The following is a 22,500-nucleotide window of genomic DNA, read 5'->3' on the forward strand; positions in this document are numbered from 1 at the left end:
AGTGGCACAGAGTTTACAGACCTTCAACCCAAAGGTTGCCCTCTTGCTTGTGTTGCAGGTATTGATATCTAGTTTCTCATGGAACTTCCACAACGACTCGTCAATGGTAATTTCCTGCCCCGGCATGAATGTCGATCGGAATGAGTTGCTGAGGGCATTCACAACTGGTCGGAGCTTCCACATCCTGTCCTCTGGGAGTGGAGCTCCTTCCTCAACATGGGCAAAATGGAGGCAAGCTGTTAACTGGTCAAAGCGATCCCTGGTCATGACTTCAGCAACGAGTTCATGACGTAGGACGGGACTGGACGACCAATAGTCATAATAACTAGGGCGACCTGCCAACCCCATTATCACCCGAATTCCAAAGTATGCCTGGAGCTCCTCCCTGGATGTGGGCATCCACTTCCTCATCTTAGGTGAGGTACAAGGAGGGTGGGCAGCTGCATACCTGTGGGAAAGGAAAAGAAAAGCAAGTAATATATTTTGATTACTCAAGATGATTGGCTATTTTTTTTTCAATGTCTTTACTTTTCTTGCCGATTTTGATGAAACTTGTACCCTTTCATTAAGACCTTAGCCTGATCTCAAAGTCTCAAGACAGAAAAAATACCAAGTTCCTATTTTAAAAATTGACAGTTTCAAAAATCATATCAAATCCAGAATAAATACACAGGCATTCTGATGTGATTTTTGAACAGATTCATCCTAAATCTAGTGTTTGTTGCAACACTTTCTTTTACATATATATTTTTACAAGAAGCAGAGGAAAATAATACAAAAACTAAATGCAACAAGCACTAGATTTATTATTCAGCTACAAAATGTGGCATAAAACATTTACTTCAGACTAAAATTGTGTGTGGTATTGCATGGTGGATGCACATATTTAGAATTTGACCTACTTTTTTGTGTGAATATTTCACATTGGCAACTTTTAGAACACCATAAAGGGCACCATTTCCATGTATTCCATGACATTATGTTTATATATATTGTTACTTATGTTTGTTTGTTGTTGGTTTATGTTTGTATAATTCAAAAAGTTATGAACAGATTTTATCGAGATTTTTACCAAAGGTGTGTCTCTTAGCCTAACTTAGATGCCATGACATTTTGGTGGTAATCCAGATCATTTGGCAAACCTACAACCATATTCAAAACATTTTGTTCAAGGATGAAACTGACACAATATGATCAAAACATAAAGAACAGAAAATACTCCATATCAGTGGCATAACATTTTTATATAGCTGTATACAAAAATTCTTTGTTATTGTTTTTTTGCATGGTTCACAGATTTTATAGATTAATCTGGAAAAATAAAGGTAGGTCTCATATGTGAAATTTTATAAGCTTTCAGAAAATAATCTCATATTTTTATAACATCTAATCTTTATGTCTCAACAGTTGATTTTCTAAGGTAAGGTGAAAAAATCATAATTCGGTAGACATCGGAAGTGGCTGCTACCACCTGAAAATTAGTGGCTGGCCCTTGAAATTTTCATGGCAGATTTAGAGGCCTTGAAATCCAATTCAGCAAGATGGGCAATTTTTTGCCAAAAAATTACCAGATGGTCCCCTTAATGCAAGAGATATTTCCTCAATCTGTATACAAGTGCAAAGAACACAAATTCAATAATAATAAAACTTACCAGTTGGTCTCCTTGACAATTAGATCAAGGAGGTCATCGGTGAAGAACCAGCTGAAGATCTCCAAGGGCGTGCTTGACACATCCAATTTGACTTTGACCCCAGGACTGCCTTGGAAGCTGAAAAGGTTGGGGATGTTGTCTTTCCGTTTCCAGGCAAATCTCCTGGTCCCTGGAACATTCCTCTTTATCATTTTGGCTGCCACATTGGAGAGTGGCTCATCAATGTCATGTGTGGTGGTGGCCTGCGAGACGGAATCCAGTTCGTCTTCTGAACTGGATATATCAAAGCATGGGTCGAAAGCATCTTCTAAAGTACTGGGCAACCACTCATGATCCCGCTCATCATCACTATCGTCAGAGGAAAAGTCAAAGAAGGTGGGAACCCGTGAGGACTGCCAAGATCTGTGTGGTGGATGGCGCCGAAGAACCTTGGCAGGAGGTTCCCCTGAAGTCGATGGTTGGGGTTCATCTCCCTCAGAGGAGGAGGAGCTGCGTCTTTGAATGCTGGCAAAGGGAGGCATTGTGAAAGTAAGTAATGAGTGAGGTACAAGCACTTCTATATATAAGGGAAAATTCCTGTGCTTTGAACTGACAAGGAACATAGAACTAACAGTAGCCAGCAAGATTAAAGCAACCTGGGTCACATGTTACATAAAATGACAAATCACATCATTGCCTAATATCCTGACATCAATTCCTTATGTCACGTCATTTACTGCTATGTGGAAGTAAGATGGTGGCTGTAAAGTGACATTTTTTTATGATGTCTTGAAAGTAAATATGGTGATTGTAATGATATCACTTCCTCAGTTTTATGATGTCAGTTCCTCCGCTTAATGATATCACTTCATGACATACCTATCCATGAAGTTACTTTGTGATGTAACTCTTCATTACATCAATTTGTGACATAACTCTTCATGATATCACTTAATCTGCCTATCTACCTGACTATCTGTCATATATTTATCTATCTATTTATCTAGCTATCTGTCTACCTGCCTGCCTCTCTATTTATCTACCTATCAGTCTCTGCCTACATGCCTGACTCTATGTCTACGTCTGTGTCTGTTTGACTATCTATCTATCTCTCTTCCTCTGTCCTTAGTCACAGCTTTTGTTTTCCTTTTCATTTTGATTTTCTATCTGTATTTCTCTCCTCATAATTCCCCTACTCTTCATATGGCCTTATGACATAACTTGTGATTACGTGTGCAATAAGAAATTGTCTTGGAAATATCCACGTAGACATGGCAGTTGTTAAAGAGGTCCATGCATTATGTATGTGTGAGATGCCCAGCAGATGACTCAGAACAACAGCATCTCACATATGAGACACCTGGAAATGATTTGGGTGTCCCACTGGTGGGATGTCTGTCTTTAAATCAGGTAATGAATGCTCTCATTAATTTGCTATGTTAAATACTTTGGACATTTTCTAAAAAATAACAGTTATTCAGTGATTTAATATTTGGTTTTATGAGGTTCAGTTTCAAGTGAAAACTTCACTGGCAGAGCTGACAGTGTTAAGTTTCAAAAAATGTTCCAATGAATGATGTAGAAATTCAATAATATCTCTTATACATACATTTATGAATTTTTTTTATACAGTTTGTTTACTAAGTGAATGTTACTAAACACTGCTCTTATTCTGTGCATGATTTATATCATAACTGACTATATGTCTTTCATGTACACCAATAATATCCAGTTTACGGTAATTGTCACCAACAGCGACAACCCCTCCCAGAGATTAAGTTGGAAAAAAAAAGAAGAAAAAAAGAAGAAGAAGAAATTTTGCAGGAAATGGAGTACTATTTCTCCAACGACAATCTTGATAAACCTGATAACAGGAGAGGACATGAAGTATATCAGGGAAATTATGGGTAAAACAGGCTTACATAAGAATAATAGCAAACAAAAATGCATAAAACTAGTACAAAAAACACTTCAAAACGGGTAATGAAACTCTACGGGAACCTAACCCTTCTTTTGGCAAAATCTGCTAGAATTCACATTCCATACCCCCCTAAAAACATAATCAAACAATTTAAGTTGCCGTGACTAAGGGGAGGGTTGACGGGGGGCTCTGCCCCCACCACCCCCAGGAAACATTCCCTTCACCTCAGTATATACGACAAGATAGAGCTACGTTCACAACGTAAAAAAATAAACCAAACAACTTTATATCTGGAAACTTCAAACTTTCGTTTGCTTCTTTCTACTGCCTGGATTGCTTTGATTTTAATCACTTTTTTTGGTAGTTGGAGCTCTTGATGGGTCGAAATATTAAACGGATAGTTACTGAAGTCTATTTCTTCTTTGTTGCCACTTTATGTAATCTTAAGAATAACCCGGAGTCAACACAACACTGGAAATGCAATATTTCTCACCGGTGTTCTATCACTGAATGGCCGGTGAGCTGTCAAACCAGGGGGCTGGCTAATGAAAGTATGAGATGCATGATGTGCAGATAATTCTTAATAAATGTATAGATAAATGTTAAAACACGTAAATGAAGTATAATAGCATTAATAAAAGACTTTAAAAGCATAAATGTGTAACAGCAGCACTAATAATTGGCCAAATATCATTTTGACAAGTGCATAATAACTACTTTGGACATCTCGGTATTGAGTTACGTGGTAAGTATTGTGCCATTCCTGGCAAGGTAAACAAGAAGCAGGACTTAGAATCTGAGCAGAAATAGTGAGGTATATTTTAGTCATTTAGCCATGACTATGAGGCCGCTGTAGCTTAAACAGTGTTGTATCCTATTCTATTTTTTCTGCTCTAAAAGATGGCGGTGTCCAGTTCCCTCTATCTATGCACGTTGCTATAAGTAACTTCTACCCAGTTTCCTTCCAGCATTTCAGTGACAACAATCTATTCTTATAACTTCTCAACATATGGAAAAAAAAAAGAAAGAAAAAAGAGAAAGAAAAAATGTATATATATAAAAAATATTTCTTGATAAATCAAAAAAAGAAAATCATTTTAATAATTCCAGCTTCTCAAAAATGGAACTGAAAATGAAATGAGATCTTTTCCCACTGTGAACGTACCTCATCATCACCATCACAAGCGCTGGCTATCACAAAGTAGAAAGCTGCCACAGAGGCCTCTAAGGTGGTCCTGGAAGTGTGTGTTGAGGTCAGGTACTGGGGCTGGTGGAGTTGTTCTGGCAATGGTAGAGTGCTGTTGTTACTCTCAGTGGTGCTGTCAGTGTGAAAGTGGTGACATAAAGTCTCGTAAACGATGACTCAGTTTGAGGAACAAAATCCTTAAAATCGAAATATCAGATATTATGTTGCGCTTGGAACTGCTTGTCCTGCTTGTCCAGACCAGTTGGATGAGACGTTCTGACCGTTTGGAACCTCTAATATCTTATCCTGGACAAGTTGCCCATATCGGCCTCCTGCGAACCTGGGCGAGCAGGACAAGATGACGTCACAATAGCTTTTGTATGTAAACGCTGACAGCTGCAGGTAACCACAAGATATTGGTGTGTAATTTCATGGCCCTTTACTGCTGTTATCAAAGGATATTTTTGTGTTTGTCAGTTGCAGGCAAGTTAAATATACATCAAAGTTACGAAACCTATGCAGCGTGTAAATTAAGACACCAATATGATAAAAAAGTGAATGTTAACATTCGAGCGCATTGCATTCTGGGCAGAAAGGGTCTTGGAGGTTCCGGACGCGGCTTACTTGTCCTGCTGGTCCTGGACAACTTGTCTGGAGGATCAAGACTTGGAGTTCTGCCCAGCATTAGATATTAGACATCATGCATATGGAAATACATTATAAAGAAATACCCTACTCCTGATAAACATCATTTAACCCACTCGACAGGATTCCCCAGTGCCATACTAAGCTTAATGAGTCAGACAATTAAGTGAAAAATTAGAATTAGATTCATGATAGAAAATTACCTATGTATACACCTATACGGTAGCATTATATCATGAATATATGAATTTGTGCCACTACAAATACATGCATATAAATGGCTTCAAATACCCTTCGAATTCTACAGGCAACTGAAGTAAAGGTGTCAATCCAACTATACTTGCATCATCAGTGTATATTCTGCGAGGACTCTCTTGTAGGAGATCGCGGGGTATGGGGGTAGGGTGTTTATTTCAGGGTGTTGCTATCGAGGAATAGGATAAATTTTTCACGCAATTTTAAAGTCATTGTCATATAAAGATTCAGAAAGTTTATACTTTGAAATTAAAATCTAATTATAATGTTCTTAAAGCTTTCTTTTTTTAGTCTATTGATAGATTACATGAGTTGAGTGTTTTTCTAACCTGGATATAACATTACCTTTATATATTTCTGCGTTCACTTGGGCATATCTGCAGGGTCCCAAAGCGCTCAAGGTGAACGCCTTCCCCGCGTGTACCTATCAGCTGATTTTTGTAAACAAACAGACCTTCCACGGCGGACATCTCGGAGACTCATCCAGAGAGACGAATTACTCTCCTGATTAAGAACGTTATGGATTCAAAACTGATATAGACGATTTCTTTAACATATATTAGTGATTAACAAAGATAGAAAGGTAAAATGAAACGTGTGTTGCAGCTCGGACAGATAAACTTTTGAGTTAATGGCCATTTTGGTTGTTTATGTCCTTTTTATATTGATTTAGAACCATAACTGTAGTTCTGATAGGGAATAGTCTCACAGATAATTGAATTTCTAATATTAATGATTCGTTGGTTTTGCATGTCATCTTATGACAAGCGAGAATATTATGAATTACCTCAGAAAAAATGGGTTGCCGGTTTTTGAGATTGGTAATAAAATGATTTCAAATTGATAGATTTCGTTAACGTTAGGAATATGAAGGGAATAAGTGGAGACTGGGATAAAAAGTATATGAAGTAAGGATTGTGATTAAGATTAAGCAACGAATATAGGGTAATTTTGGAAATGCAACCCCATTCCTATTTTCGGGTGTATAAAATATTTTTCTGATACCTCCTGTCATGTTTTGAACGAATCTAGCACTCATTTTCTTCGCAGAAGAAGCACAACTACAATATTTCGTGGTATATGATTGATAATGAATATGGCTCAAAAATATATGTGACTATTTCTTTAGAAAATTCTTGGATCAAACTTTGCTTTATTTTTTCATTCTGTCAAAGGTCAAGAGTCTTCCACCACATAGGGTATATTTTGATAAGGTAGAGTTTATGGACTTTTTCCTGATTTTGATTGGCAATAAGATTGGACAAGAACTCCTATTTTGCCAGAATCTACATGATAGAGATGTCTTGACCATTGCTAGAACATAAACTGATGAGGTCACAGTATCACCTAATGTTTATCTTTGGACTTTGATATGCAGTTATAGTTTCACCCTTACTTAATGCATATTATTTCCGTAGCTTACTGTGTTTATTTTTGTTTTTTTCAAGATGATCTCATTACATTTATTGTATCTTTATTGGTGATGTTATATCCAAATCCTTATGAAGCTTGGCACTATATTCTGTGCCACAATAGTATGCCATACTCATAACTTCTCAACTTGGGGCTAGCCTAGTCCTTTATTATCCACAAAACAATCAGACCTAAAGTGAACATTCACAATTTTTATACCAATGCCTTTATAATACAAAGTATGTTTATTTTGTAACCTAACTCAGATCTGTTGAAATGTATCTGCTTAGGTATGTAGCAATATGTAATGATAAGCAATATGTGTTATATAATAGGCTTACAGATCTGTTTTATGTTCTACTTTCCAGGAATGCAGACAGTGAAACAAGCTTATGTCCTAATGTATGTACAGCGCTTATGTAGCTTGTGCAGGCATGGAATTCCAGCAACTTCTCAACTCATTATTACTGCAAAAGTTAATGGAGAGTTGGAAAGAAGCACTAGACGCTATAGCCAAACAACTAATAACCATGACAGAGCACAGGAAAAAGACAAACTTGATGATTTTGTTTATAATTTAAGAACTGCAAAAACATATAAAAAAGCAAATAAATGGAAGCACATTGCAAAAGGGACAAAACATATAAAAGTCAATAATTACATAAAAGCAGGAAACATTAACGCAAATAATTCATCAGACAGTAATAACAGGGGGCCCGAACATCAACAGATACCATTTATTGATAAGAAAATTGAAAAGCAAGATGTCCAAAATGAAGCTTGTTTAGATCTTGTAAGTAGTCATGCTTCAACAGGGAAGAATTATTCAAGAATTGTCAGTAATCAGTCTTCAGCAGGAGATTATGATTTTAGGAAAAAGAAAAGCATTAAAGCTGAGGATCAACCTCCTGATTCTACAGTGGTCCACGGGCACAAGCTAGACCTACTAAAACAAGATCCATTAGAATTGCGGAACAGACTTAAAGAGATATATGTTCAAGTACCGGCACCTCAAAATAAACCCAAGAGTATCAGCAAAGTTGAAGAATCCTTTCTGCTTGAAATGATATCTCTTGAAGAAATGAAAAAAGCTCTGTCTGTAGTCGAAGAATATGTAAGGTAAGATCATTAGACTGCATTCTGTGAGGACTGTAGATATAGAAGAATGTATAGATTAATATTATTTGATGGTGTAAGGAAATGTCAAGACTTCTCAATTTCGGTTCCTTTTTTCTATTATAATGACACAATTATTACAGTAGAATTTCTTAGCCAATATATTTGTGTTATATACATTTTTAGATCTTCATAAACAGTTTTATGGTAATTTTTTTCATTTATGACACATTGCTTTTATATTGCAGAAATGAGCAGTATCCATCTTTTGCTATATTTAGACAATTATGTGCATGGGCCTCTACTGAAGGTGATTTGGACGATGTGAAGAGAATTAAAGATATGACTCGAGATAGGTATTCCAGACAGTACAAATATCACATGTATTTTGATACCTATTTTGCAAGGTAGTGTCAGCTCTTGTTCTGTTTACAAATCCTTTCTCTTTTAAAGTTTGCATCTATTATACTGGAATTCACATCCTGATACAAAATGTTCTTTTATAATATGCATTATTACTGTTTATTTGATAGAATTAAATTTGGCTCTTGTCTTACAGTGCCTTGTATCGTGAAGGGAAACTGAAAGAATGCTTAGACGTTCTTTATAAACTATTTGTCGATCATCCTAAACGTATCAAGAAGGCAAAAGATACAGCTGCATTTATACTTTCAAGGGTGATAGAAGTGGGTGATGAAAACCAGGAAAAATTGGTAAATTTGATAAAACTTTTTCTTTCTCCTTTCACTGGCAACAATATTTGCTATATCATAGATTTGAATAATTATTCTGTATTAATTGTTGTTCATATAGCTATTTTTTATGTAGGTTTTTATTTGAAAATAGTATAGAGGAGATTTTAGGATTTTTTAAAGAAGTTGTGTGAATATTAATGGTGATATTTTTCAGGCTTTCTCTTTTGTCACACATTTAGCAAAAGAACAAAGTCAGCTAGGACCAGCTTTGGCCTTATGGCGAGCAGGATTCTGCAGCCCAAGACATCGTCATCTTGTGGTAAGTTCTAGGACCTTGATTCCTGTTCTCTAAGATTTTGAAACTAACTTTCAACACTGTAATGTCTTCTGGTTAATAATACAATATCACATATTCAAGTTTTCCCCTGAGTTATGGCAAGCTGGTCTTTAATTAACTTCATGTGTAATGTTTGTATCCATGCATTATAATGCTGCAGATAGATTTTTCTTTTTGTTGAAAGACTATATATGTGGATATATTTCTTCTTTGAGTATTAGGATTATGTTAATGTTCATATAATTTTGTATATTTTGAATGTCTGCATTGGAGAGCTTATAAATTTGATTGAACAGTTACAAAGAATATTAATGTTTATATCTGCATATTGTTTTTACAGATGGCAAATAATTTGCTAGAGCAGCATCCAGATTTGACTGGACATTTACATAGAAAATTAACAAGTGTAATAGATGAAGCATCTTCAAGAGGAGATAAAGATCTTTTGCACAGGGTACTGGAGCTGGTACTCAATCACGATATTTCCGAATTTTATGCTCCTGCAACAAGTGCCTTGTTACAACATCAGTGTAAGTTAGTTTGCTCTTAGTTTGGTAACAGTTTATAGCCCTTAGCTTCTGAAACCCCTAAAATTTCAAGGAGTAGGAAAAAGAAGCTATTTAACCAACATGTGCTATGGCTTGCACTTATGGCTGCCTTAGCAATTATGCTTCTGAAAAGGAGATCCTATTCTTTTCATTTTGTGTATAATTTTTTCAGTTTACAGAATCTACAAAGTAATATGTAGAAGGCTTTTGTGTATGTTCATGATCATGTGCATTCTTAGTAAAGGAATTAAAGGGGTACCTAAATAGCTTTAAAAATCTGTGCTATTTATATTTCAGAAACCATGAATTTTAATTATTCACTAGGGTAAAGCATTTTGATTAGATTAGTTATTATCATATGTATAAAGCATATAAAGTTTATATAATTTATCTTATAGTAGATATCCAAAGTTACTAGAGATAATTTAATAGGAACAGGCCCTGAAACTAGTTTTAATTGGATCAAAATCAACCATATATTCTGCTGAATGTTATTTTCATAAAAGTTTTGGAAGAATTCTCAAAAGATAGAGAAAGAGAAGTAGCCATAGTGGCATTGTTTTACTGGAACCTCTAAACAGTAAATAAGCAAGCAGAAAGACTAAACTGATTCCTTCGCATTCCAAGTTAGGCATTGGTCATTGGTGTGCTTTACTTCCAACCAGCTTTTATTGCAGCTTGCATGTCAGCTTTGTGCTTTATGTTCTTGACTATCAACCAGGCAACTGCATTACCTAGTTCCCAACCATGGAACCCAAATTTATATATTAAACGGCTCATACATGAAAATGTACTTTTTAATATTAATTTTATCATGTTTTCATCCAAATGCAGTGAATATAGCTATTTTTAGATAAAATTTCAGTAAAGATTTTTTTTTTGTAATGGTGTTGAACTTATTATTTTTCCATGTATGATAATACAGAAACTTTGCTAAAGAATTGGGCATAGGCATTGGCGGCGAGGGATCGAATCCTGATCGGAGAGGTTATAATGTTCAAAGATGACCATGCAATCCTTATAGGCCTATGCCCAATTCTTTAGCAAAGTTTCTCAGGTTATCTGATTTGGGATTTGTCCTGCTCTGTCCATAAATACTGAGTGCCCACGGGGAGTGAGTGTGAAACTTCGCTATCCGTACTCATGTATGAGTAGTAAGGTAATGTCTATGGATGCTAATAAGCGCCTAGTTGCTCACTCCTTTTGTTGGGTCGTTGTACGAGTGGTAGAGCGGCCGTCTTGCATTCACGTGCATTGGTGGAGAGGGATTGAATCCCGATCAGAGAGGTTATAATGTTCAGGATAAAAATGCGGTATTGCATTATTCCATCTTACATGGTCATCTTTGTAGTATAAAAACTTTATTAAATTTGGAAGTGCCAAAATCAGTATTTTCATAGACACAGGAGAAATTTCAACAAAGATGATTATCAGATGGTGAACTGAATGGTTTTCTTTTTTCATATCTAATACTGTATTGATTCTTTATTTCTGTTTATTGATTTTTTGTCACCTCTTGCCAGGTGAATTGGGTGATCTCGCAGGAGCTGATGAGACCCTCAGATTTGCGCAATCCATGAAAGTGCGGCTGAAACCTGATGAACTGCAGAGGTTCCTGAACCTTCTAAACCATCATAAACGCCCTGCTCCACTCACTGTCCTTAGGTTAAAGTATGGCCGGGCACCTCCTGAAGCTCCGTCAGTGCCCAGAGCACCTAAGTTTGAATATAAATTCTAGCAATGATATGCAGGTAATGTTTATTTATTTATGTATTTGTTTTTTAATTATAATTTTTAACTTCAATATTGGTGAATATAAGGTTTGAAGAATAATGCTAAATGTTTTTTATTTTTATGATTATTGTATATTAGTTATAATTGTTTATTATTTTTATTGCTGTAATTATCCTCTTTTATTATTATTATTATTATTATTATTATTAAGAAAATACAAGTTTACTTTAGTGTATGTATTGGTTTCTTCAGAATCAATTAACATACTGCTCAAAATAAAATCCTTGGTCTCTTTACTTGTTAAGATATTATAAATCTATTCACTTCTTAAAAATATATCACTTGCAGTTGAATATCTGATTTTTTAATCAAATATTAGAAATATGACATTGTTTCTTAGATCATTGGCATGGTTTTTTGTTAGTGAATAATAAGTAAAAGATTAACAGATCATGTATTTCTTTACACCTATTTTATAATTTTTGTTGTGATGTTGCGAGGATCTAAAATAAATTAATTGTATGTTAATGATTTAATGGTTTTAATAAATGTAATTTTGAAGGGAGAAAAAATGCACAGATTTAGAATGATAAATTCGACTTGATAATAGATATATTTTTGATTATGCTTGATGAATCTCTCTGATAAGTGAATTAGTAAAATTATGTGACAGGAAAAATTATGAGACAAGAAAGTTTGGAGCTTCATTTGTGCATAGGCCAGGTAAAAGGTGAGATTCAAAATTTTGTGTAAATGTTAAGAGATATTAATATATATTTTTAGATCAACTAAGTAGGTTTTCAAACCTACATATGCTTTCTATTTTTGGGTAAGAAAAATATTTTTGACACGATTTTACATAGAGAGAAAATAGAAATAATGTGTGTGAATGAGATTTATTTTCATTTTTCAGAAAGAAAATACTGTGACAGCATTTTGCTCAAAGGAAATTAAACGAACAAATAAGATCAATTTTTAGACATTTTTATTATACAAGTGTGCTTGTGAAACTACCTTTTTTTTCATAATTCCTTTTATATACACACACACACACACACACACACACACACACACACACACACACACACACACACACACACACACACACACACACACACACACACACACACACACACACACACACACACACACACACACACACACACACACACACACACACACACACACACACACACTCTCTCTCTCTCTCTCTCTCTCTCTGATACACTGTTTGCTTGTCCATCAGTTTTTATTTGTCTGTTCAATCTTTCTCAACACATTTTTCATTGACTGAGAGAAAGCTCAAGCAAGCTGCTGGCCAATAAGTGAACAAATTATTGACTGTGGTATGTAAATGACTTGTGACTAGACATGTACTACAACAATCATTTCAAACCATCTAAAGCACCATTTATTATATTACTACCAAAACTAATATCCCGATCACATCTTACTGCCCAACTAGCAAATTTACATATTACACATATTCTCGTGGAATTTGTAGTTTTTAAGATTTGTATAGAAATACATATTTTGTTACTATTCAGTGTAATACAGGCATATAGACCTTATATATTTGTTTTGCATCTGTCTTTATTTTATAAAGTAAAATGCATAAGAATGTGAGTGCAAATGATAATGAAAGAAACACCACACATAATATAAAACAAATGGTTAATCTGATTGCAAATGATATTACGTAATGAAGAAAAACACGTATTAAGATGCTTAATTCATAAAATAAATATTTCTGTATTCATCTGAGTGTACATTCTCTTCTAGCTAAGGCACATCTATATGCTCTAACAGGTTATACATTATAGTATATTTTGTGGGTTATACTCAGTAATCAACTTTTTAAATTACAAAATCTAAGGACTGTACATACGCAAAGGAATTAATTCTCATATTTTTTTTCTTTTACATTCAAGAGATAAAAAGAGGTGTAATGTACACCTCCTAATTAAAGGTTAATGCATATATGTTTGCACATAGTCATCCATCCTGTAACATTCACTTAGAATATTTAATGGAAGGTTGTATATTCAGAAAAATATCTTGGAAATTGTATCTTTGTGGTCCTGCATACATGTAGATATAGAGGACTAAGTCTTTATTACAATCTGAAGCATTATGAAGAAATTCTCTCATAATTTTTATTACATATGGTAAAAACTATTCAGATTTTCTCTGAGTTATGACTTCTGTGTCGTCAGACACATGTACATTTGTTGCTCATATTGATAATTATTGATTTATATTCGTTCTCGCATCTCTCAACAGTAAGTTTAACTAATGTGTTATTTAATTTAATTTCTCTTCATTCTCTCTATACTTAAGAGAAACTCTAGCAAAGTTATTTGGCTCATATCATATGCTACTAAATCTTATGCTGCCATGGTTATCACAAGGCCTATAACTTACGATGAACTTGTGTATATTAACATATACATGTACTAAAAACCATAAGTAAAATTAACTTGCATTTCACCTGCTGATACTGGGATGGCATGTATACATACCCTATCTACTTTCATTCTTGTTTATTAACTGTGTTTAAACATAAATGGCTCCACATTTCCTTATTTGCCAAGGAGGCAGTTACTGTATTGCATCCTATCTGAGAAAAAGAAATACAGAGAACTCTGACGTACTCTGATTTCAAGTCTCTTCTGTTCTAATCAGCTGGCACTCACTACTTACGTTTACAAATGTACAATGCTTTTATTGTTTTTAATTGTAATTTGCTGCCTTCAGAACCACTTTTTATTTCTTTTCTCAAGAGAGGCTTGGCAGATTGGAGTACTCCAGTGTTTGGCTTTAGTTTACAGCTTTTTCTTTCCTAAGATTGGACAGAGTATAGGCCTATCTGTCTCACCTATTTACTCTTTTCTTTGAATTTTTAAAAACAAAAGTGTCACTTTTATTAATAATAGCATTCTTAATGTTATATTAGCAATAATAATAACAACAACATTAACAGTAATAATGTATTAGGAATTCAATAAAAATAAAATCAAGATATGGTTTTAACAGTTCAGATCTATTAATTAACTCGAAAGCTATCTATGTGTAACTAAAATTAATAAAACAAAACTATTATGGACAGTGCATGTACCAGGCATCAGTGGGTTCATGTAGGACAATATTTTCTATGTTATTTTATTTCTTTTTCAAATTTCCATGATTAATAATGACAACTATATACAGCTTGCTGAAATTTTACCTATATTTCGACTTACACTATTAATGTTAGTCAGACTGGTAATGAAGTTAATAAAATAATGAAGAGATACTTTTGCAATTTCCTCACAGAAAAGGGATTATGCAGATGCTACACTCCTGTATGTGATATTAAGATTTCTTATTTACTAGGCAATATATGATTTCCTATTTTTCAAAAACTAAATACATCTTTTTCTTATTACTTAGTTTCAATTTGATTACTTATATATTATATACAGTTTGTTCCATTGGCTGAAAATACACACTATGTACAACATGCACAGGAATAACATCACAAAAAAATTATTAGATAAATAAAAACCTCATTATTTGAACATCCCATGACTACGTTCAAGTCAGAGTAACAGCATTATACTGATACTTAATGTACAAAAGATATTCATAAGTTGGATATTAAGATGTTTTACTAAGTAGGGGATATATATTTTTGTTCTTTTATTTCATATAATTTTATCATTATAATAATTTATACAAGATTTATTCAGTATTAGCATATACAATTTCATTGTATGAATAATAAACACATGATCAGTATCATAATAATAAGTTTTGGACTTCTCTCAGTAACACATGATATATATATATATATATATATATATATATATATATATATATATATATATATATATATATATATATATATATATATATATATATATATATATATATATCATTAACTTGGAGAATAAAAGTTTTGTTAAGCTTCCATATGCATATATAATATCTATAAATAATGTATCATGACTCATTAAACTTCATAATTATATAAAATATTTAATACAAAGAATCTCACTATATCATTAGTATATGTATGTGTAGAAAGTGAAAATTATTGAAACAATATTTTCTTAATAGACTTATCTTTTTTTATTAAGGATGTATAATATTTATATTTATAGCACTGTATATAGGTTATATAAAGTAAGTAACATGAATAACCACACACTTTATAAGTCGACAATGCCATACACTTTAGTTTACATGCTAAGTGGGTGAAACTATGGGTAACGAAGAAGTGTTCTCCTCAATTCGATCAAGGAGTTTTGTGGCAACTTGTGCAAAATCTTCCCACAGTTGATACACAACATCCTTTGTCTCAGGGTCACATTCACCAAAAACTTCGGGATTGTTGAAGTACGAATCATCATCTGTAAGATATTGTCATTAGTTTTTAGTAAACAAATAATTTGTCTTAAGTTGTAAGAGTGTTCATATTTTGATTTGGCTTTGCATTTAATGATGATATGAAAACTAATGATTTAAGATAGCACATTTACCAGAATCGTAATATACAATGTTCCTTGGAAAATCCTTACCCAAAAATTCTTCTAGAACAAAAACCAGCTTTTCTGTTTCCTTATCACCAAGTGTTGACTGAACATCGGCTGCAGAGGCACAGAAGTTCCAAAGTACTTGGCAAGCAAGACTACATAGCTGCCAGTCTCCATATCCAAAGTACTGCAGTACATCTATCATCCTGGAAATAATGATCCATTGTAATACAGTAAAAATAGGGTACAGATATCAAGCTTCTCAAACAATAGTATTTTTTGGTAAATTGTTTATGTACACATTATTTTGTTCCAGTCTAGTGTCCAAAGGGTCAATCACTCAGTTATCAGTACATTAAAGTATTCCTGCTGTGATTTAGTCAGTTCTGACTGACTTCACAGTAACATTTACCTAAAGGCAGTTTTACGTTTCTCATGGATATCTAAAAATACAAACTTTTAATGGTTATGCTGGAATCTGATATGTATCCTGAGTTATATTAGTATCACTGCTTAGTGAGCTATCAATGTGGACAGTACAGTATATGAATCATGCACATTGTAGATTAGTATTTATTATTTACATAGATGTTGTATGAATATACCTTAATACTCCATTTTCCTCTTGGAAGATGGATCGTCTGGATGCATCTGACATTAGATTGACTAGCACACCAGCACAGACATATACCAGTTCTCGTGAATCACAGTCCAACATCTCAATAAGGATCTCCAGCACTGGAATAGATAATGTGGTATTTATCTTAAAGTATATCAATTAAAATTTGTCATTATCAATAGGTATTAACAACAATTTAAGAACCATTATCAGCAGATATGCGTGTATCAACTAAATAGTAAATGATAATAGAAAATGATTCATTTATCTGATGCATGCTGTCATCTATTCTAATGTTCACTTGATTTATTAACCCTTTAAGCCACGGACATTCATGCATAACTATATTACTTATACATATAAACGGCACAATCAAATACATACTTTACTTGCCACATTCGAGCTGATAGTGGTTTTCTTTTTTTTTTTTCTTTCTCTCTCTTTTCATTAGGGTATTCATTAATACTCAGTGATAATATCTGTCAAGGGAGATATTTGTTTTTATTTATGATTTCACGTAGAACTTACCATGACAGCCCGAGAAGCGGCTTCCTTTCATCGCCGGGTCTTAAAGGGTTAAAGAAAAAGAAAGTCACAGAAATGAGTGGACAGATTTGACGAATCTGTCCCCTAGTCCCATTCTTTTTTTTCTTCTTTCTTTCTTTTCTGAGATGCACATTTTCACTCAAAAGAAGTAATCAACACAATCATACAAGCAAGATGAAAATGATAAGGCACTATTTTTTGCTCTCTCGTTTTTCTGATCTTAAAGGAAAGACAAAAGCTGATATCAATATCATAACCAGCGCATAAACAAAATATACAATATCCACTTAAGAAAGAACATGCACAATGTGTATAAAATGGTTTAAATGACACTAACCAGCCCTCTTAGTAACGATGTCTCGAATCTCTCTGAAATGGGTCAGATTGCCAAATACTCTGATGGTTTCCACGAGACCTTCAACATGATCCATTGGCAACATATCACACAAGCCTGGAAATGATATTCAAGTTAATAGCATTAGATTATGGCAACAAACAGCTGAACATTCTTCCTTTTTTACAGAATGTCAGGAAGATCCAATTTGGCCAATTTTCTTCTGTGATGCTATGAGAGTAATTATATAAAGTACAAAAATATGTTGAAAAGTGAAAACTTTCCTGTATCCTCCTTTTCGTTGAAAACAGCTTTGAATATTTGTTCAAAGATTTTGAGTTCTATCCTGTCAAAATTTGTAGTATGACTGCAATATTCCTACTGCTATGATCATCTACACCAGATTATATCATTATCATCATTACCATCACCAATGGTATTGTTACCATATAATTATCATCACTGTCATTATTTTGATAACATTAACCACCATTAGTAGAATTGCATTTATTATTAACATTATCAGCATCCTCACCACCACCACCACCAAGGTCTATATAAGTACTTATATAGACCTTGACCACCACCACTATCATTATCACCACAACCCACCGAAAACCATCAAATAAAACCACAAAGCATGACTAAAAAACACACAAAAAGCACCAGCTTCATTTCTTCCTTCAAAACCAAAACCTACACTCAGCGAGTTGTGTATGAAGAGCCGAAACAGGTTGGTCCCTCGTGTAGAAGGTCAGGTTGTTCAGAGTGGCCAAGGCGGACAGCACCAGCTCCTCGCTCTCGTCCACGGCTTTGTGTCTCAAGACAGAGATGAGGAGGGAAAGGCAAGTCCTCGACCTGGCCAAGACGGGGCCAACTCGAGCGTGGACGGAGACATTGGCCAGGACACGGATCAGCTGTGAAGATTTGTGGGGTGTCATTGGGGAAATGTTTTATCTATTAATATATCATTGTCTACTTATATGTGTGGCTCTCTACGCACTTATCTCTCTATTTACAATTCTACCTACTTAATCCGTCTACCAATCTACATTCCTCTCTATATCTATACGTATCTATGTATATATCTATGTCTGTCTATAGGCACACATACATACATATACATGCATATGTATATATATATATATATATATATATATATATATATATATATATATATATATATATATATATATATATATATATATATATATATATATATATATATATATATATATATATATATATATATATATATATATGAGCTTTCTTTCTGTCAACCTATTTATCTATACGTGCATTATACATTTATCTATCATCCTCTCACTCTATCTCTGTCTATCCATCCATCTATCAATCTGGCTATGCATTTATACATATATGCCAAATTGAATTTCTCAAAATTATTTAAGTAGTATTATCCTGACTGCATGATAATAATATAACGATGTGTGTGTCCGTGCGTTTGTGAGTGTGTGTGTGTCCGTGTGGGCATACCTATGTGAGTTTGTACCCACGCATCTGTCAAACCGCGTACAAATACGTACACAACCGTACATGTATCTCAAAGTCCACATACATGAGTGTCCGTACGCGCGTGCCTACGTCAGTGTCCCGGCCTCACCTTGACCATGACGTCTTCAGGAGCGCCGCTGGCAGACGTGAGAGGGTCGGCCATCTCTTCGGCCTGGTGGTGTCGGTCCCGTCGTAAGTACTCCGTCAGTAGTTCGAGGAGTGTCTCCGTGAAGCCGTCTTCGCTAAACAACTGTGTGCAAGAGAACAGAAAAGAATGAAACGTATAGTAATGGAGGATGATTTTAAATTATTTACAATATAAATGTCGTGAAGCTGAATTTCGCTGACGGATTTTTCCCTATGCTTCCCGTCCTTTCTTTAAAGACAACAACAAAAATGTTAATAAATGAAAAAATCGAAATAAAGGGAGAGAAAAAAAACATCGCAATATTGTTCTATGAAACCGCTGTCACGCTTTTGAATTTCCTTCGTTTTTTTTCATTTTTTCAACAAAATTGTCCTCCATGTATTCCTTGGCCATTCAAAAGGGAGCACAAACCCATCACATTTGCTTCACTTCCCCTGTTCGAGCCCCCATTTATAAAATAAATAACCAAAAATGAAAAGGAACATTAGGAAAATAAGTCACCAGGTTTCATTTCCATCCATAAATCCCGCTCATCCCTATTAAAAACAAACACTTAAACAAAGAAGGCCATCAGATCTACACCGTTTCGTTCCTCCCTCCCTCCCTCAAAAAAAAAAAAAAAAGGAAGAAAGAAAGAAAGAAAGAAAGAAAGAAAGAAAGAAAGAAAAAGAAAGAAAAAAAGAAAGAAAGAAAGAAAGAAAGAAAGAAAGAAAGAAAGAAAGAAAGAAAGAAAGAAAGAAAGAAAGAAAGAAAGAAAGAAAGAAAGAAAGAAAGAAAGAAAGAAAGAAGTAGAAAAAAAGTAGACGAATTCCAGGATTTCCACACCTGCCAGCGCGCGTCGTCTGAATTGGCCATCATGTTCCCGAGGGCGTAGGCCAGTCGCACCACGATGGCGGGCGAGGAGGCATGGCGGCGGAGGGCGTTCACTGTCGCCGGGAGGGTGCCAGGGTGGGCGGCGGCGGCGGCGCAGCACTCCTCGTGGGTGGATATGATGCTGTGAAGGGATTTGCACTGCTATAGGAAGGATTCGTGATAATTTACTACTGGAATGTATTCGTGGATTGATAGGATACCGTAAAGGAATCTGTACTCCTGTATTGTTAGTAATTATTCGTGGGTTCATATGATGCTGTGAAGGGATTTGTAACACTGTAATACTGGCAGGTATAGAAAGGATTTGTAATGCCGTGTAATTGGCATTTATTCGTGGACTGATCGGATACTGTAAAGAAATTTGCAGTACTGTATTGTTAGTAAGTATTCGTGGGTTGGTATGATGTGAAGGGTTTAGGGCATTGTTCTGTGGGAAGGTAATCGCTAGTTAATAGGATGCTATAAAATGTACTTTTGTATTCTGGACAAATAGTGATGCCATGTTGTAAAGGGATTTGTACAACTGCACTGATGTCATGTATTCACGACAGGTTTGGTCGATCTGCTCAAGCCACGACATCCTAGGTCCTCCCACAGGCTTCCTCCACCCAGGGCTGTCTCGAACAGAGACAACCTGACGGGCAGGATCATCCTGAGGAATGCGAGCCAGGTGGCCGTATAGCCTGAGTTTGCGATCACGAATTGTGCAGATAACAGGTCCTGTGCCAATCTCACGGTGAAACCGCTGGTTGGACACATGGTCCCGCCAACAGTACCCCATGATCCGGCGCAAGGACCTATTACAGAAGACATCAAGACGAGACTCCAAGGCACAGGATAATGTCGAGGTTTCACTACCGTATAGCAAAACTGACATTATCAGGGCCTTGAAAACCCGTAGCTTGGTCCTTTGCACAGGTACCGACATCTCCAAATACTCTTGTCGAGAGAGTTCACGACCCCTGCTGCCAGGCCAATCCGTCTGCCGACTTCCTGGTCTGACAGCCCAGGGTTATGAACTGCACTACCAAGGTATGTAAAGCTCTCTGTGACTTCAATGCCCTCGCCGCAAGCATGTACCAACTGAACAGGTTCTCTTAACAAGTCCCCAAAGTCCTGGATCTTGGTCTTGGTCCAGGAAACCTTTAGAGCCAAGGGCTTCGCTTCATTACTAAATGCATCCAGAGCCACCACTAAGGTTTCCAAGAACTCAGATAGAATGGCAAAATCACAGCAAAGTCAAGGTCGGTAACCTTGATATTGCCCAGAGTTGCTCCAGAATGACTTTGAACAATAGCTCTGCTCATTATCCAGTCCATATAGGTGTTGAACAGTATTGATGCAAGGACACAGCGTTGCCTCACTCCTAAACTAACAGGAAAGAAGCTCGGCAGGCTCCCACCGGACTTTACAGCACTTTCAGTACCTGTAGGCCTATATTATGCCTTAAATGAATGACTGGGTGAGGTTATTTCGCTGTGAAAAATACACACAAGGAAATTATTCAGGTTGCTTGGGCATCGCATAATATAGGGCGAGTATTCATGGGTTATAATAAACTGTACCAAAAATACTGGTGGGTGTTATTGTGCCGCTGAAGTCAAGAAGGGTTAAAATCAACAGCTTTCAGTATAAAGTTAATGTGTTTTGTAAAAATAGTGGTTTCGAATTTTTTAAAGGTATCACATGGGATTTGATTATGCTTCACTCCTAACCTCAAGGATTCTACTTCTTTCATCGTAGTAGAAAGAACCATCACATATACAAAACATAAGAGTGAACACAACATACACATAATCTCCAAACCCCGTTCAACATACCTCAGAATTCTCACCACATTAGCGGTCACATCTGCATCGTGGGAGAAATGTTGAAGCAGATTGCACACCTGCGGCACCGCCCCCGTCACCAGCAGGAGGGGGAAAGTCCTCTCGCAGCTGCTCACGTGGCGAAGGGTTCCTGTCAGCTGCACCAGGGCGTAGTGTGTCTGCTCGGGGACACTTCCGCTCTCCTGCTGCTGCTCGGAGGGAAAGGGTTAAGGAATTCGTTATCTTAGGATTCTGTGTTGCGTGGAGAGAGGGTATTTCATGCGTGCGTCGGTGGTTATTGGGCTGTGTTGATTTTGTTTTTGATTATTTCTGTTATGTTCTTTATCGTGTTGTCTCGCTCCATTCTTTTTTCTGTTTGGCAGTCTGGCTCTGTCTCTGTCTCTGTCTCTGTCTCTGTCTCTGTCTCTCTCTCTCTCTCTCTCCATCTCACTCTCTCTCTCTCCATCTCACTCTCTCTCTCTCTTTCTCTTTCCAGCTCACTCACTCACTCTTTCTTCTCTCTCTCTCTCTCTCTCTCTCTCTCTCTCTCTCTCTCTCTCTCTCTCTCTCTCTCTCTCTCTCTCTCTCTCTCTCTCTCTCTCTCTCCCTCCCTCCCTCCCTCCCTCTCTCCTCCCTCCCGCCCCTTTTTCCTCACACAA

The 22,500-nt window shown here is 35.7% G+C and overlaps 3 protein-coding genes across 6 annotated transcripts in view; 1 reads left to right on the top strand and 2 right to left on the bottom strand.

Annotated features, from left to right (window-relative positions):
- LOC113824035 (piggyBac transposable element-derived protein 4) overlaps positions 1-5,778 on the bottom strand; it is a 6,896-nt gene extending 1,118 nt beyond the window's left edge. The window contains exons 1-4 of the mRNA XM_027376777.2: positions 5,675-5,778; positions 4,718-4,833; positions 1,653-2,156; positions 1-448 (exon numbers count right to left, since the gene is read on the bottom strand). The exon at positions 1-448 is cut by the window's left edge and continues 1,118 nt beyond it. Coding sequence (XP_027232578.1) covers positions 1-448; positions 1,653-2,156; positions 4,718-4,731 — 966 coding nt within the window. The 5' untranslated portion in view covers positions 4,732-4,833; positions 5,675-5,778. The remainder of the gene's footprint in view (positions 449-1,652; positions 2,157-4,717; positions 4,834-5,674) is intronic.
- LOC113824034 (uncharacterized) overlaps positions 1-11,932 on the top strand; it is a 19,189-nt gene extending 7,257 nt beyond the window's left edge. Inside the window, exons 1-7 of one of the 2 annotated variants that reach the window (XM_027376775.2) lie at positions 6,081-6,221; positions 7,420-8,170; positions 8,416-8,574; positions 8,727-8,880; positions 9,077-9,181; positions 9,540-9,729; positions 11,271-11,932. In XM_027376775.2, coding sequence (XP_027232576.2) covers positions 7,422-8,170; positions 8,416-8,574; positions 8,727-8,880; positions 9,077-9,181; positions 9,540-9,729; positions 11,271-11,485 — 1,572 coding nt within the window. In that variant the 5' untranslated portion in view covers positions 6,081-6,221; positions 7,420-7,421 and the 3' untranslated portion in view covers positions 11,486-11,932. Of the gene's footprint in view, positions 1-6,080; positions 6,222-7,419; positions 8,171-8,415; positions 8,575-8,726; positions 8,881-9,076; positions 9,182-9,539; positions 9,730-11,270 lie in introns of those variants that run through there. The other variant, XM_070135050.1, reaches the window with a different exon arrangement.
- Positions 11,933-15,421: 3,489 nt separating this feature from the next.
- The window catches only part of LOC113824026 (armadillo repeat-containing protein 2), a 62,703-nt gene continuing 55,624 nt past the window's right edge, over positions 15,422-22,500 (bottom strand). For 2 of the 3 annotated variants that reach the window (XM_070135068.1, XM_070135058.1), the window contains exons 12-20: positions 21,854-22,050; positions 19,986-20,154; positions 19,122-19,262; positions 18,198-18,414; positions 17,501-17,614; positions 17,146-17,184; positions 16,604-16,736; positions 16,044-16,204; positions 15,422-15,875 (exon numbers count right to left, since the gene is read on the bottom strand). In XM_070135068.1, the coding sequence (XP_069991169.1) occupies positions 15,712-15,875; positions 16,044-16,204; positions 16,604-16,736; positions 17,146-17,184; positions 17,501-17,614; positions 18,198-18,414; positions 19,122-19,262; positions 19,986-20,154; positions 21,854-22,050 (1,335 nt within the window). In that variant the 3' untranslated portion in view covers positions 15,422-15,711. The remainder of the gene's footprint in view (positions 15,876-16,043; positions 16,205-16,603; positions 16,737-17,145; positions 17,185-17,500; positions 17,615-18,197; positions 18,415-19,121; positions 19,263-19,985; positions 20,155-21,853; positions 22,051-22,500) is intronic. The other variant, XM_070135062.1, reaches the window with a different exon arrangement.

The sequence above is a fragment of the Penaeus vannamei genome, chromosome 2, assembly GCF_042767895.1.
Source record: "Penaeus vannamei isolate JL-2024 chromosome 2, ASM4276789v1, whole genome shotgun sequence".
Lineage (NCBI taxonomy): Eukaryota > Metazoa > Arthropoda > Malacostraca > Decapoda > Penaeidae > Penaeus > Penaeus vannamei.